At 48.7% G+C, this 15,941-nt stretch overlaps 1 protein-coding gene across 3 annotated transcripts in view; it reads right to left on the bottom strand.

Annotated features, from left to right (window-relative positions):
- Positions 1-15,941, bottom strand: part of Yipf1 (Yip1 domain family member 1) — a 33,699-nt gene that overhangs the window by 8,630 nt on the left and 9,128 nt on the right. For all 3 annotated transcript variants that reach the window (XM_037202784.1, XM_037202783.1, XM_028888313.2), the window contains 4 exons: positions 15,739-15,826; positions 8,968-9,084; positions 5,140-5,306; positions 4,604-4,786 (listed from right to left, as the gene is read on the bottom strand). In XM_037202784.1, the coding sequence (XP_037058679.1) occupies positions 4,604-4,786; positions 5,140-5,306; positions 8,968-9,084; positions 15,739-15,826 (555 nt within the window). The remainder of the gene's footprint in view (positions 1-4,603; positions 4,787-5,139; positions 5,307-8,967; positions 9,085-15,738; positions 15,827-15,941) is intronic.

Below are 15,941 nucleotides of genomic sequence, written 5' to 3'. Positions count from 1 at the left end.
CTGGTTCAGCTGGTACCCCTCAGCCCAAGTGACTCCAGCCAACTCCTGCCCCCACGTTCAATAATAATGATGTCTTCTGATTACATGAATAGATAGAGTTTTCTTTCTCTCCTTCTCTGTGTATATGTGTCTGTGTGCATGTTCACCTGTATGCGGTGTGTAGGGACAGGTGAACATGTGTGTGCAGGTCAGGGTCCAAGCTCAAGTGTATTCCTCCGGCACTCTCCTCCTCCCCTTTCAAAAACACACAAGGTCTCTCACTAATTTAGAACTAAACGAGTAGGCTCAGCTGCCTGACAGTGAGCCTCGGGGACCCCCCTGTCTCCATTTCCCCCGGGTCTGGGATGCCACGCGTGCACCACGCCCAGCTCTTTTTAAATGGGTTCTGGGGACTGAACTGGGTCCTCTGGGAGCACTTTGTCAACCGAGTCACCCTCCCAGCAGCTCCTTGTTCATAAGTCAGGGTCTTGCTGCAGACCTCCGAATGGCATAGAGCTCACTCTGAGGCCCAGGCAGGCCACACGCTGGTGGCCCTCTTTGGGCCTCAGCCTCCCGGTACTGGGATGACAGACATGAGTCACCAGACCGGGCTAACTTGTCATAATTCTCATGCTGCATATCTCATCGAGTCCTCCCAACCAGGCCGACAGTGCTATGATGTGCATGACCGGCCCCTTCCCCTACGGGAAGAGAAAGGAGTCCAGAGTAGGGAAATGACCAAAGCCGGGCTGGGTGAGCAGGACTGGACCCCTGGCTTCCTCTCTTCTGATGACCCCTCCCTCCCAGAAGAGAGAAGCCATGTCCAACACAGGGCCCTGGCTCAACATCTGACCACTGAGGGCTCCCTCCCTCTGTCCAGGACACAGCAACTTCTCCACCAGAAGGGCCCTTCCCCTGGTGGACACCTCTGCCCACAGCCCAAGGCGCCCGGATCAGGAGACTTTTCAGAGCTGAGTGGAATGTGCTTTCCTCCTACCTTAGCCGTGTATGCGATATGAAAAGTTCAGGCCACAGATGGCCCAGGGAGAGGACCAACCAAGGCCAGGGTCACAGTGTGAAACAAGAGCCCTAGTCAACTTATGAGCTGTGTGACCTTGGGTCACTCCTGGGAGAGCATTAGGTTACACTTTGCAGCAGAGTGGCCCTGGGAACTTCTGCTGACGCCTGTGACCTGAAGAACCCTTTCCAGTAGAGGAGGAGGTTCCTGCCACGTGCTGACTCTCACTGAAGCCCGGACAGAAAGGAAAACTGGGGCTGTGACAGCTAAGCTGCCTCAGTTTACATCCCTGAGCTCCTCCCAGGTCAGCGCTCTTTCCATTTCATAATGATGCTCTCTTTTAGAGAAGTATTTTACCTTTAAATTGTATTTATTAGTGTAGGGGCAAGCACGAGAGGTACAGAGCATGTGTGGAGATCGGGGGACAATGTGAAGGAACTGGTTCGCTCCTTCCATCAGGTGGGTCCTGGAGCTCGAACTCAGGTCATGAAGCTTGGCGGCAAGCGTCTCTACCCACTAAGCCATCTCATCATTGGCTCTCTTCTAGAAAATTCCTGAGCAGCAAGATGGGCAGGAAAATTCCACCTTCAGTACCATTACCTGAGAAGGGGGTGTCTTAGGCAGTAAAAGACCCTGCAGGTCCTGGCACAGGTACCACAGACTTTTTTTTTTAGGTAAGGTCTGTCTGACCTCCTTATGTAGCTGAGGATGAAGTTGAAGTTTCCCTCCTCCTGCCTCTACTTCCCAAGTAAGGGAATTACAGGTGTGCACCATGACACCCAGTTTATGTGGTACAGGAAACAAACCCAGGATCCCGTGCAGACTAAGCGAGCACTGTATCAACAGAGCTATGGCCCAACCCCAAAATGGGTCCTTTTACCATTTAATTTGATTTGATTTGGGGTGTGTGTGTGTGTGTGTGTGTGTGTGTGTGTGTGTGTGTGTGTGTGTGAATGCAGATTCACACATGCTATGTTCAAGTAGAAAACAGGACGAAACATCACATACCTTCCACCTTATTGGTTTGAGATGCGCTCCCTCACTGAACTGGAAGTTTGCCATTCAGTAAGGCTGACAGGCCAGTGAGCCCCCAGGATCAACCTGTCTCCAGCCCCTAATGCTGGAGTCACAGGCACATGGAGTCATGCCAAGCATTTTTCCCTGAGTCAGGCAGGGTCTATGTAGCTCTGGCTGACCTGGAACTCACAGAGATCTGCTTGCCTCTGCCTCCCAAGAGCTGGGGCTGAAGGATGCATGCCACCATGTCCACATGCCTAGATTATATGTGGGGGCTGGGAATTAGAATTCAGGTCCTTACACTTGTACAGCAAGTGAGTTTACCCATTAGGTCACATCCCTATCCCTCCAATTTTTTTTTTAAATTCACTTCATGTGTAAAAGGGTTTTGCCTGCATGTATGTATGTGTACCACATGTGTGCCTGGTGCTCATGGAGGTCAGAAGACGACATTGAATCCCCTGGAACTGAAGAAGTTACAGATAGTTGTGACTTTCCATATGGATGCTAAGAACTGAACCCAGTTCCTCTGCAAGAGCAGCCCATGCTCTGAACAGCTGAGCCATCTCCCCTGAAATGTGACTTTTTTGTTTGTTTGTTTGTTTGTTTGTTTTTCCAGACAGGGTTTCTCTGTGTAGCTTTGGTGCCTGTCCTGGAACTCACTCTGTAGACCAGGCTGGCCTCAAACTCACAGAGATCCGACTGCCTCTGCCTCCCGAGTGCTGGGATTAAAGGTGTGCGCCACCACTGCCCAGCTGAAATGTGTCTTTAATGATGACAATGACACTTCCTTGGTCCACTATTCAATGTGTCCCGCTCCTCTCTAGTCCTCACAGACTTAAAAATGGCCTCTCTTTTCTTCCGTCTTCCTCCTCACCTCAGCCCACCTGACAATGTTAAGAACACAGAGGAGAGCACTCGGGAGGCAGAGCCAGGTGGATCTCTGTGAGTTCGAGGCCAGCCTGGGCTACCAAGTGAGCGAGCTCCAGGAAAGGCGCAAAGCTACACAGAGAAACCCTGTCTCGAAAAACCAAAAAAAAAAAAAAAAAAAAAAAAAAAGCTCTTTGCCGGGCGGTGGTGGCGCACGCCTTTAATCCCAGCACTCGGGAGGCAGAGCCAGGTGGATCTCTGTGAGTTCGAGGCCAGCCTGGGCTACCAAGTGAGCTCCAGGAAAGGTGCAAAGCTACGCAGAGAAACCCTGTCTCGAAAAACCAAAAAAAAAAAAAAAAAAAAAAAAGAACACAGAGGAGGAGGGAGGTGTCAGCAGGAGAGGGGACGGAAGGGTCCCCAGGGGCACTGCAGCATCTCTAGAGCTCGGGCATGTCTCCTTAGGATCAAACAAAAACAAAACAATGCCGGGCGGTGGTGGCGCACGCCTTTAATCCCAGCACTCGGGAGGCAGAGGCAGGCGGATCTCTGTGAGTTCGAGGCCAGCCTGGGCTACCAAGTGAGCTCCAGGAAAGGCGCAAAACTACGCAGAGAAACCCTGTCTCGAAAAACCAAAAAAAAAAAAAAAAAAAAAAAAACAGATCTGGAGGCAGTGAGTGGACAAGTTCTAGGTCACACGCTTCCTATGTATTGTTTGATTCTCAGGCAGCCTATGGGGAAGTCGCCAGTCAGATCAGATCACAGGTGAAGCAGCAGGACTCCAAGGAGCACAGAACCACGGCCAGGCTCACACGGATACCACACAACAGAGCTTCTGCTGGGCCTGCATGACTCAAAAGCATACGCTCCCCCAGAAAGGGCACTCAGGCCCACCCAAACGGCCTTCAAATACTGTGTGCCTCAGAAACAATCCACTTGTCTATGACTGACTCCAATCTTAAGCTTCCCACCCATGAAATCTTTTTTTTTTCCCTTCATTCTAACCAGCCAGGAAACTTTAAAATGTCCAACATCTGTCTAGCCATGGACAGGAAACCAAAAAGGCAGCAGCAGGCAGAGTCCCCCATCCTGTTCCCCAGCCCTGTAGAGAGACATGTGGCCACTCATACCTCTCGGGCCAGACACTGAATCTTAACCACATCACAGAAGCCAGGAAAGCCACACACTACAACCCAGTCCTCACACCTTTGCCACCTTCCTTCCAGGACAGTCTTGATGTCTGGGTCACAGTGTCAGTTTTAAAAGAACCACAGTGGTCGGGCGGTGGTGGCACACGCCTTTAATCCCAGCACTCGGGAGGCAGAGGCAGGTGGATCTCTGTGAGTTCGAGGCCAGCCTGGTCTACAGAGTGAGCTCCAGGACAGCCAGGATACACAGAGAAACCCTGTCTGGGGAAAAAAAAAAAAGAAAGAAAGAAAGAAAAAAGGAAGGGAGAGAGAGAGAGAGAGAGCTACTGTATCTAACAGCTTGAGGATTTTGCAAAGTTTTGACACTTGTGTATGATACACACCCAGAGAGCTGGAGAGCTGGTTCATCAGATAAAGATGCTTTCGGGGAAGGCTAAAGGAACGAGCTTCATCCCCAGAGCCCATGTGATGGAAATAGAGAGCTGACTGACCTCTACATGCATGTGCCTACACCGGTACACCCACAATAAATCAACGTTTAAAAGCGCCCCACGAGGGCACCGTCAGGACGTACCAAGCAGCCCACGGACAGCAGCACGTGAAGCAACAAGATCGTTATAATGGTGGCCAAGGCGACGCGCCGGTTATCCTCACGGACAGCTGGCCAGAAGGTCATTGCCAGCACAGAGCCCGAGATGCCCAAGGCAATCATGACGAGGACCCAGCGAACCACTCTCTGGGGAATGATCCACAGCACCTGGACAAGGCGAGAGCATGAGGGGGCGTTCAGAGGTGTCTGTTCATCCCCAGCTCCTATGCCTACAAAGCCCCCACCCCCAGCTGCTCAGCAGCGGGATGTGAACTGCCATGTGGCTTCGAGAGCACTCCACCAGCATGCCGGTGGATGGTGCTAACCCAGGGCTCCTCACACAGCCAGAGCCCTTGCCTTCCCCCGCACCCATTCATCCTGCACTTTGCATGCAAAAGGAACCTCCAGGGGCGTGGGAGCAGCAGGATGGAAATAACGAGCCCCCCCCCCCCTCCGTGGAATACTCTGTAGAATCTTCCACCCCAAACAGCTGCGCTGACTCCACCTGGCATGGTACTCACTGCTGTGGGGATATAAATGAAGAGCGAGTAGCCGTAGACGCACACGATCTCCAGAAACGAGTAGGAAACGATGTTCATCACTTTGCTGTTTCTCCACATGAGGAAGCCCCAGAGAGCCAGGGGCACGAGCCAGGCATAGGCATAGATGATGGTGGCCGCTATGGACACTGCAAATGACAGACAGTTCTGTCTCCATCAAGTCTTTAGCAAGCACACTATCAGGGTACTTCATGGGTTTGTTTTTTTTTGGGGGGGGAGGGTTTGTTTGTTTGTTTCGAGACAGGGTTTCTCTGTGTAGCTTTAGAGCCTGTCCTGGAACTCACTCTGTAGCCCAGGCTGGCCTAGAACTCACAGAGATCCACCTGGCTCTGCCTCCCAAGTGCTGGGATTAAAGGCGTGCGCGACCACCGCCCGGCTTTTGTTTTTTGAAACAGGGTTTCTCTGTGTAACAGTCCTGGTTGTTCTGGAACTCCCTCTGTAGACCAGGCTGGCCTCGAACTCACAGAGATCCATCTGCCTCTGCCTCCCAAGTGCTGGGATTAATTAAAGGCATGCGCCACCTCCACCCAGCTGCTTCACACCCATTTTCTGCTCTGTATTTCCTGGGCCTGGCACAGCACCCGACACACAGTAGGTGAGATATATATATATATATATATATATATATGTCTCCTATATGGTTTTACAGGACTCAATGACTAAAAACTACTAGTTGAAACAACTGAATTACGTAACTGAAATACTTCAGAGAGCCATACCAAAACATGTCTAAGTACGCTGAGCTTTTGGATCAAATAAAATCCAACTATTCCCCTGGAAGAACACGTTTTCCTCCCTAGCAAAACAAGAGCTGACACTGATTTCTTTAGCAAATGTATTAAAATGCCCTGGGTACAGATTATCCTGCTCTGCATGCTGTCCAGTGATCTGTCTCTAAAATACAGACTTCCAGCTCAGGAGTGTCTGAGCTGACCTCACACTAGTTTCTTCCCCACATAAATAACTCTGCGTGGGCAGCAGACACGCTTGTTAGCAGCTCCTGGGAACCATCACTGGAAGGTCTCCTAAAGAGCAGCACTCCCAAGACTGTCTCCCTGCTTCTGGAGTGACCAACCCTAGAGCATGCGAAGCCAAGGCACCCATCCTTCCAATGTGAAAATCAGTGAACAATTCAATTAGCACCTCCTGCAAAAACAGGCCCCTCCTAGCAATTACAGCCAGACTCTGATTAAAGCATGCCATTGTCCAGGACCTTGGAGGGCTCCATGGCAGCTTTTTCTCATGTTGGAATGCCCTTTTTGAGTCACACGCAGCTCGCTAACATAACCCCTTTTCCTTGGGTGGAGAAGGGAAGGGGAAGGAAATTCTACCCTGACTGTAGCTACTGCTTATTAAGCACTGGCTGGACATCAGACCCTGCACTCTAGAACTTTACGAGAGGCAATGCGGTGTCTGAGGCAAAGCAGATTCCAAGCCATGGGTTCTAATCCCAGGCAAAGCAATTCCAGGTGGAGAGTTACTAAACCTTCCTGTTTCAGTTTCCTGTGGTGATACATTGTGTACCCTAATAAAACTTGCCTGAAGATCAGAGGACAGAAAAAGCCACTGTATTAAACATAGAGGCCAGGCAGTGGTGACACACACCTTTAATCCTAGCACTTGGGAGGCAGAGCCAGGTGGATCTTTGTGAGTTCGAGGCCAGCCTAGTCTACAGAGCAAGATCCAGGACAGGCACCAAAACCACATAGAGAAACCCTATCTTGAAAAACCAAAAAATAAAATAAAATAAAAAATAAAAATAAATAAATAAACAGGGGTGCCAGATGGTGATGGCACATACCTTTAATCCCAGCACTTGGGAGGCAGAGGTAGATGGATCTCTGAGTTCTAGGCTAGCCTGGTCTACAGAAGGAGTTTCAGGAAAGCCAGGACTACACAGAGAAACCCTGTCTCAAAACAAACAAACAAACAAACAAACAAACAAAGGTAAAAAGAGAGAGATAGAAAGATACATGAACTCTGGCTTTGTCTGTCTGTCTGTCTGTCTGTCTCTCACACATACACTTCTCTCACACACATTTACACAGAGTAAAGGGGAAAAAGAAAAGAAGAATACATGAATGCTCTCACATAAATACATGCCTTTCTACATACATACGCATAAACGTGGCAATAATTATAGTTATTGAATTTGTTTCGTATATACCACAATTCCAACCTCCTTACACGTCAAAAACTCTTTTTTTTTCTTTTCTTCCCCTGAAACAGGGTCTCACCGTGTAGCTCACTCACTGTCTTGGCTCACCTTAGACTCTCCCCCCCTGACTTCTACAAGAATGAGCAACCACACCTGGCTCGACTCTTGGTTCTTAGACTAGCCCTATAATGTAAGTATTATCACTTCTGTTTGCCAACGGGGAATCTGAGACTCGGAACATTGCCTAAGAGGGGAGTGAAGGGCAGGGCTGGGACCCGTGGCCCGCGTTCAGTTCTGGAGCCTGGGCTCTCATCCAGGCTTCCAGGCTGCGCACGGCCTCCTAACAGAGAACGGGTAGGGAAGGACACCAGGCCTTGATAAACTCTAACCTTCCTCCACTCTGGACTGGATGTCACCTGCAAGTCCCTGTAACCTGTTTTCTCTTTACTGCCTGCCAATAGTGGTTGTCATTGTTTTTAAGATAAGAAGTTTAGTGACGGGTGTCACTTATGGCAGGGGTGAGGACTGAGTTAGGATTCCCTAGATGCCATTAAAGCTGAATACAGCGGTGTGAATCTGGGACCCTCGTGTTCCTATGTGGCGGCGGAGGCAGGGGACTCCTGGAACCTTACAGGCCGGCTAGTCTGGAGCACGCAGCAGCCAACAGATAACTTCACCTCAAACAAGGTGGCGAGGACCAACACCCAGGGTGTCCACGGACCTCCATGTGTGTAATGTGACACACGTGCTCACACTTATATACGGGCATATGCACGCACACACACACGCATGCACACACACAAGTCAAAGAAGAGTAGGAGGGGCTGGAGAGATGGCTCAGAGGTTAAGAGCACTGACTGCTCTTCCAGAGGTCCTGAGTTCAATTCCCAGCACCCACATGGTGGCTAACAACCATCTGTAATGAGATCTGGCACCCTTTTCTATATACATAATAAATAAATAAATCTTAGAATAAAAAAAAAAAAAAACAAAGAAGAGTAGGAGAAAGGAAGAAGGACATTTTAAAGCCAGAATGTCATTTACGAGCCCACGCTGGGGTCCCGTTCTGTGTGGTCCTCTCCAAGTCTCGACCACTGCGGATTTGTCATTAGCAAAACTGCCAGGGTAACAGGCACCCGTTTGGCGTAGTGACTGGTTTCCCATGATGCTCTAGGTGCTTTATAATTAGTGGTTACAGGCATCTCAGCTAGCTGAGCCATCCGAACTTAAAGAACAATGCCTCTGTTGTTTGTCATCCCCAGATAATGCAAACCCTGCTACAGTCAAGACCTCATGCACACTGCTTTAGCCATTTTGTCTATTTTTAGAATAAACTCCAATCATTCACTATTCAGTCTGAGAGCTTCCCTAAAAATCACATAGATTTACGACACTGTGGATGTATGTGCACCAGTGAACGATACACATTCAGGATGGAAGGTCATATGCAATAGCATTTTACCACGGTGGGGAGGAGGACTGTGGGTATACGGATGTGAGGTGGAGAACTCTGAGTGGGGAGCTGTATTTGAGAGCCGGGGTGCAGTGTCGAGAGACCGGACAGTGTGCTCAGAGGGTAAGAGCTCGGTTACAGACCGTCCACATCCACATGAGTCACACTATTCACCTACCTTTTTGGAATTCGGGCACATAATGGTATGTCTTCTCTCCCAGGTGGATTAAGAAGTTGGAAAGGTTCCCACTAATCGCTATGGCAAAGACCAAGGTGGCGCATATCCAAAAGGGGCCTGCAAAGCAACCAGAAGACACCGAGAGCAGGCATGAGGCACTTGCTGTTAGGCTCTTTCAGAACCATTTCCCACCAGCCTCTTCCTCATCAGACAGGCAAGAGGAAAAGGAGTCTGGATGTAATCAACACTCACTTAATGGGAATCTTCACTTTCAAAAGGTCAAAACACAGCTCACTAATTAGATGCCCCTAAAAAGCAAGGGCAATCAGAATCCATGGCCAAACAACAGTCCACAACCAGGTGAATGAAGATATTGACGTACAGTTTCCCTTAGTAAAGGACCAAACATGCACAAGCCTTCAGAACACAAGCAGCAAAGATTACTTCCTGTCCCCAAGCACCCAACTTAAGATCAGAGGACACACAGCTGAATCAGCCAGGCCCTTCTGCATTATAAATGAGGGAAAGTGCAAGAAGACTTCAGCCGAAAGTCAGCTTGGGGGCTGGAGAGATGGCTCTGCAGTTAAGAGCACTGACTGTTCTTCCAGAGGACCTGGGTTCAATTCCCAGCACCCACACATTGGCTCACAACTGCCCATTAACTCCAGATCCAGGAGACTCTGATGCCCTCTTCTGACCTCTGCAGGTACCAGGTACACATGTGGTGCACACACATACATGAAGGCAAAACACTCATACATACATGAGAAAAATAAATCTTAAGGGAAAAAAGGTCCATAACCTACTTAATCACCATCATTGCGTGTGCAAGTATGTGCACATAACCATGTGTTTGTGCATGCCTGAGACATACAGAGACAGAGAGACAGAGCTGGGGAAACACAGCTAAAGGCTGTCATTTCTTCCTTTCCTTTTTTTTTTTTGGACAAACTTACATTTTTAAAGTTTTACACGTGTATATAATGTAAAGTGACCACTCTCACATCCCACCCTCTCCCGTCTCCTTACGACAGCTGTCTACCCCCCTGTCCCCTACAAATCTTTCTCACATTTGTATCCTTTTATTTTACACCGAGCTTAGAAGTTTAACCAGAGCTGTCCATGTGAGCATGTGTTTGGAGTTGTCTCCCTCCCTTTCTAATGAAAGGTGATCAGTCAGCTGGACGTGGTCACACACGCCTGTAATCCATCCCAGCACTCGGGAGGCAGAGGCAGGAGGATTGACACAAACCTGGTCTACACAGTGAGTGCCAAGTCAGACAGACAGCCCACAAAACCCCCCTGCACAAGCAATAACATAACGGTTCCAGGTCCAAAGAGAACACAGGGGAAAGGCAAGCACGCTTCCTTCCCTCCGGTCCCAGCTCTGCGTGTGTCTCCTGAGAGCTCCCGCTCTTTCTAGTGAATCCTGCCAGAAACAGTCAACTCACAGGAGCAGTGCTGTGGATATGTGTGTGCATGCATGTGCATGTCTGTGCACAGGCTATACAGATGACGAGACGCACATCTGGCTGTGTACCTTTCTATTCTAACCGTCATCTCCCCTGGAGATTCTCCCCCAGCTCCTCAAGAAAACAGCAAGTTCTTTCATCGTGTGCTTGGTTTCTCTTTTTGCTCTGTTTGGTTTTGGTTTTTGGAGACAGGGTTTCTCTGTGTAGCCCTGGCTATCCTGGAACTCATTTTGTAGACTAGGTTGGCCTCAAACTCACAGAGATCGCCCTGCCTCTGCCTCCAAGTGCTGGGATTAAAAGTGTGCACCATCACTGACAGGCATGCTTGATTTCTTAACACCATCCTTGTCCCCTTTTACCTAGAAAAGGTATTAAGGGGTCTGGAAAGATGGTGTAGCAGTTAAGAATACTGGTTGCTCTTGCAGAGGACCTGGGTTCAGTTCCCAGCACCCACATAGTGGTTCTCAACCATCTCTAACTCAAGTTCCGGGGGAGCCAACGCCCTTCTCTGACCTCTGCACACACCAGGTATGTATGTGGAACGCATACATATGGAAAGGCAAAATACTCCTACCTATAAGAAAATAAAACAAATAAATCTTAATGTTTTTTTTTTTTAAATTGGGGAGTGGTGGTGCACGCCTTTAATCCCAGCACTTGGGAGGCAGAGCCAGGCAAATCTCTGTGAGTTCAAAGCCAGCCTGGTCTATAGAGCGGGTTCTAGGACAGCCAGGCTATAGAGAGAAACCTTGTCGTCCCCCCCCACCCCCCACCCCCCCACCCACCTCAATTTTTCTTTAAAGTACTATGGGTCTTGGACAATAAGAAGCCTGCCATGCAGGACTGACAATCTGCATTTGGCTCCCCAGCACCCATGTGAAAAACCACATGTGGTAGCACATGCTGTAACCGCAGATTCTGGGGGGAGAAGGGGCAGGAAACAGAAACAGTAAATCTCTGAAGCTCCCTGAACAGTCAGACTAGCCAAAGGGATGAGTTTCAGACTCAGTGAGAAACCTGCCTCAGAAAACCAAGGTAGAGAGCAGTCAAGGAAAGACACCCCTGTCAACCCAGATTTACTTACACACACACACACACACACACACACACACACACACACACACACACACACGTATGCACATGTGTGTATGCATGCATGTATGCACACACAACACACATATACCACACACATACACAACACCTCACACATAAAAAAATTAATTTACTATGTAGAATAAAAAATGATTTTTAAATTGAGATATTTAAATTTTTCATTTTCACTAATATTTGGCAGTATCTTTGGAGCAAATTTCAGACATCTTGAAATATCATAAAATTAATAAAATTACTGCATCTGGGGAAAATCACACAGATGGATGAGGGCCTTTCAAAGGCAAGTGTTGACCCCTGAAGGTAGAAAAGGGAACTGAGGCAATGAATGACCCCCAAGGGCCACCAACATCAGCTTTCCACACACCACTCGCTTCCCCACCAGAGTGCAGGCTCCGGGCCGCGGTCCAGGGTAAACCCCACAGTATTATTTTAGCTTACTATACCACAAGAGACATAAAAATCAAAACAAAACATACAAAACCTCCACTACCAAAAAGCTTTGCCAGGGCTGGAGAGATGGCTCAGTGGTTAGGAGCACTGGCTGCTCTTCCAGGGGACCCAGGTTCCATCTCAGCACCCACGAGTGTCTGTAATTTTAGTTCCAGGGGACTTGATGCTCTGGCCTCCACAGGCACCAGGCAGGCATGTGGTGCACAATGTACACACAGGCAAAACACCCATACACATACAATAAAATAATAATAATAATAATAACAACAACAATAAAGTTTTGCCAGGCCATCCAAGCATAAGAACACAGGTGGCCAGACAGTATAGTGTCATGTGACTTGAAAGCACATAGCACATAGCATGCTCTATGCTAATATTTACTAAATACACACACTACTGCTAGGCCCTGGGCTAGGCGCCTGGCACACAGCAATGTGCGACAGGGACATAGACCCTGCCTGTAGTACATCAGGAACCACACAGAGGTACTGCACAACATCTAGTCTTCAGAGTCTGCCAGGGACACACCAGAAGGGTGCCAAACCTGAGCCAGGCCTGTCCCAGCTGGATCTAAAGAAGAGCAGGGGTTTCAAGTGAAGAGGTCGAAAAGACTGCTGAATCAGGGCCAGGGAAGAGCATGCCCAAAGACCCAAATCAAGGAAAGGCTGTCAAGGTCAAGGGGACAACCAGAGGTTGCAGCCGGACAAGGCCAGACCATAGAGGGCCGGAGGAGTCCTGATTGAGAGAGGGATTTATCTGTCAGCAAGGGGGAACCTGGTGTGGGAGGCAATTATGCAGCAATTATGCAGCCTCTGTGTTAAGTAAGGGATTGGCTCCCGGATGCTGAAGGACACGCACATCGTGGGATGCTCAAGCCCTTTTGTATAAACGGATACACTGTTTGCATATCATCTCCACACAGCCTCCCGCACACTTCCACCGCCTTCAGATTACCTGCAATACCTAGTGCAGTGCCAGTGCTGTGTGAGGTGATCTACTGGACCAAGACCCGTGTGTGTGAGCACAGATGCAGCATTTTCCAAACTCAGTCCTGAGCTCTGGTGGGTTGAATCACAGATCAGATCCTGGGGACAAGGAGTCCACTGTACCCACGGACGCCTTGCCTGCCATTCTTTGGCTGTTGCGAGCCCTAAGCTAATAACACAGACACTTCAGGCCTAAAAGGCCACGGACACCTGCTTTCCACTCTGCCTGTTGAACTCCACCGATGCCCGCACTCACCCCCGGACAGAAGCAAGAAACCTGTCCTCGCTTTAAACTGTCTCCTGAGGTATTTTTATACTCCTTCTCTCCTCATTGCAGGCTTTGAATGAACCCCCAACTGCTTAAGAACAAAATCTAAACCCCTCAGGCTGACAGAGAAGGCCCATGATGATCAAGGCCATGATGATCAAGGCTCAGTAAGCTTTTTCCCAGCTACCTGATCCGGTGTCATGCAGCATACACTCACCCCAGCTCCTTCCAGGTTCCTTCATTTTGCCTTCTCTCTCCCCGTCTCCTCCCAAATCCCAACTCTTACGTGGTAGAAGTGGAATGAAAGCTAAATTTGGGTTATATTTATAATGAAGGGCACTTCTAAAATTATTATATATTAATTTTATTATATTCAATGTTTTAATATATAGTATATTAATAGAGTGTTGATAATATTTAATGTATTATTATATGATTGATTTTATATTGTGAAATATTTGTAACAGAGAAAACAGCAAAGAATAATAAAACGAACAGGTGTATGTACATATACTGCTTTAAAAATATCTTTTTCACAGGGCTGAGGAGATGGCTCAGTAAGTATCTGACGTAAAAGCATAAGGATCTGAATTTCATCTCCTACCCTCATGTGAAAGGCCAGACACAACCATGCACACTTGTAACCCAGTACTGGGGAGACTGGGTAAGAGGGGGACTGGGACTAATAGATGCTGGGGAGATGGGGTAAGAGGGACTGGAACCATGACCAGCCAGTGCTGGAGAGATGGGCTAAGAGAAGGACTGGGACCAGTGGGTGCTGGGGAAACATGGGCAGGAGGGTGACTGGGACCATGACCAGCCAGTCTAGCCAGGTCAACAAGCTCCAGCCTCAGTAACCCTGCCTCAAATAATTACGTGAAGAGAAACTGAGGAAGACACCCATACTGACCTCTGGCCTCCTCTATGGGAGTGTGCACAATTGTCAATGACAGCAAAACAGCATTCATCGCCTTCAGCAGCTTCCTCTTCACTTGTCACTGTTCTGACATCTATCCATGTTGATGCTCTAAGGTCTCACTCTAAGAACTACAGAGATCCTGTTTGCCTCAGAGAACAAAGTGAAACGCAACCTACAAAGACTCCTAATGTCAACTCTGAGTCTTCACACACACGCTGATCAAGTGACAGCTTTTGTGAGCTGGTTCCTTCCTCCACTGGGTTTTCAAGATCAAACCAAGGTCATCAGCTTTGCACAGCACAAACCCATGAGCCATCTTGCCGGCCTGGTCTTGATGGTTTTTGTTGTTGTTGTTATTGTTTTTGTTTTTTAAAGACTTATTTATTTATTATGTATACGGAAGAGGGCGCCAGATCTCATTACAGATGGTTGTGAGCCATCATGTGGTTGCTGGGAACTGAACTCAGGAACTCTGGAAGAGCAGTCTTATTTACGTGCTCTTAACCATTGAGCCATCTCTCCAGCCCCTGGTCTTGATTGTTACTTTGACTAGATTTAGACTCACCTAGGGAATGCACCTCTGGGCGACTGTGAGGACATTTCCAGAAAAGACTAACTGAAGGAGAAGAGCTGCCTTCAGAATGGGTAGCCCAGCATAGGGAGTCCAAGGAATCGCCAGCTTGCCTCATCTCCCCTCAAATACAAAAGGCCGTGGTGTGCAGCCCTCTCCTCAGGAGCCCTGGGTGAGCCTCTGCGTTTTCCTCAGATAGCCAGGGAGCCAGGGGTTACAGCCATTCCTTGGCCCATCTCTGTTTTAGACTCTCAATGGCGAGCCAGTTCCCCACCCCACCCCACCCTCACCCACGCGCCCTGGTAGCTGAGAAGGAACTCAGCACATGAGTGACAAAGTATAAGAGAACTGATCGGTCACTTTCCTATGGCTGTGGTAAAACACCGTGACCAAAGCAACTCACAGAAGGTTCACCGGGGCTTATGGTCCGCCGCCATCACAGTGGCGAAGCGTGGCAGCAGCTGGCATGCTGGACCACAAGCAGCCAGCAGAAAGAGTGAACTGGAAATGGCACGTGGCTTTTGAAACCTTAAGGCCTGCCCCCAGTGACGTACTTCCCCCAGCAAAGCCACACCTCTTAATTCTACCCAAACAGTGCCACCCCTGGGGGCCAAGTGTTCAAATGCCCGAGACTATGGAGTACGGTCAGACAACCACAAAAACCTACTCCACACTCGCCCTACACCACCCAGTCCTCCACGGCGGAAAATCAACAGCACTCAGAAAGCTTCATCCTCCTCAAGCCGACACTGGCGTCACCTAGAGCCTTCCAAAGGACGACTCATAATTGCAGCTGCAGGACACAACGTAACATGAAATTCCGTACCTTTCCCCTGCCAAATTCTTTGCAAAGATCGTCACTAAATCTCAGAGAGTCAACCAAAAACGTTGTACACCTTACTAACAGTAAAATTCTCTAACCGTCCAGGCAACCCTCCCATTTACTGGAACTTACCAGGATGGGGCTGACAAGCCAAAGGCACTGTACATACCGTAGAGATCTGGGTTGCTGCGGACATAGAGCCTCACAAAATTCTTCCCAGGAACCGGCAGCAGAGACCCTTTTATTCTATCAAAGACCTGCAAGACAACACAGCAGGAATTCCACTGGAGGTTAATTTTCCTTGGGATGTAAGCTATTCGACTACTACAAAACTGGAAGCTGGCTATTGGAGCTTTTGTAGCAGAGTTTTCA

This window comes from Peromyscus leucopus, chromosome 2 (genome assembly GCF_004664715.2).
Source record: "Peromyscus leucopus breed LL Stock chromosome 2, UCI_PerLeu_2.1, whole genome shotgun sequence".
Classification (NCBI taxonomy): domain Eukaryota; kingdom Metazoa; phylum Chordata; class Mammalia; order Rodentia; family Cricetidae; genus Peromyscus; species Peromyscus leucopus.
This window is presented reverse-complemented; position numbering and strand designations above follow the sequence as displayed.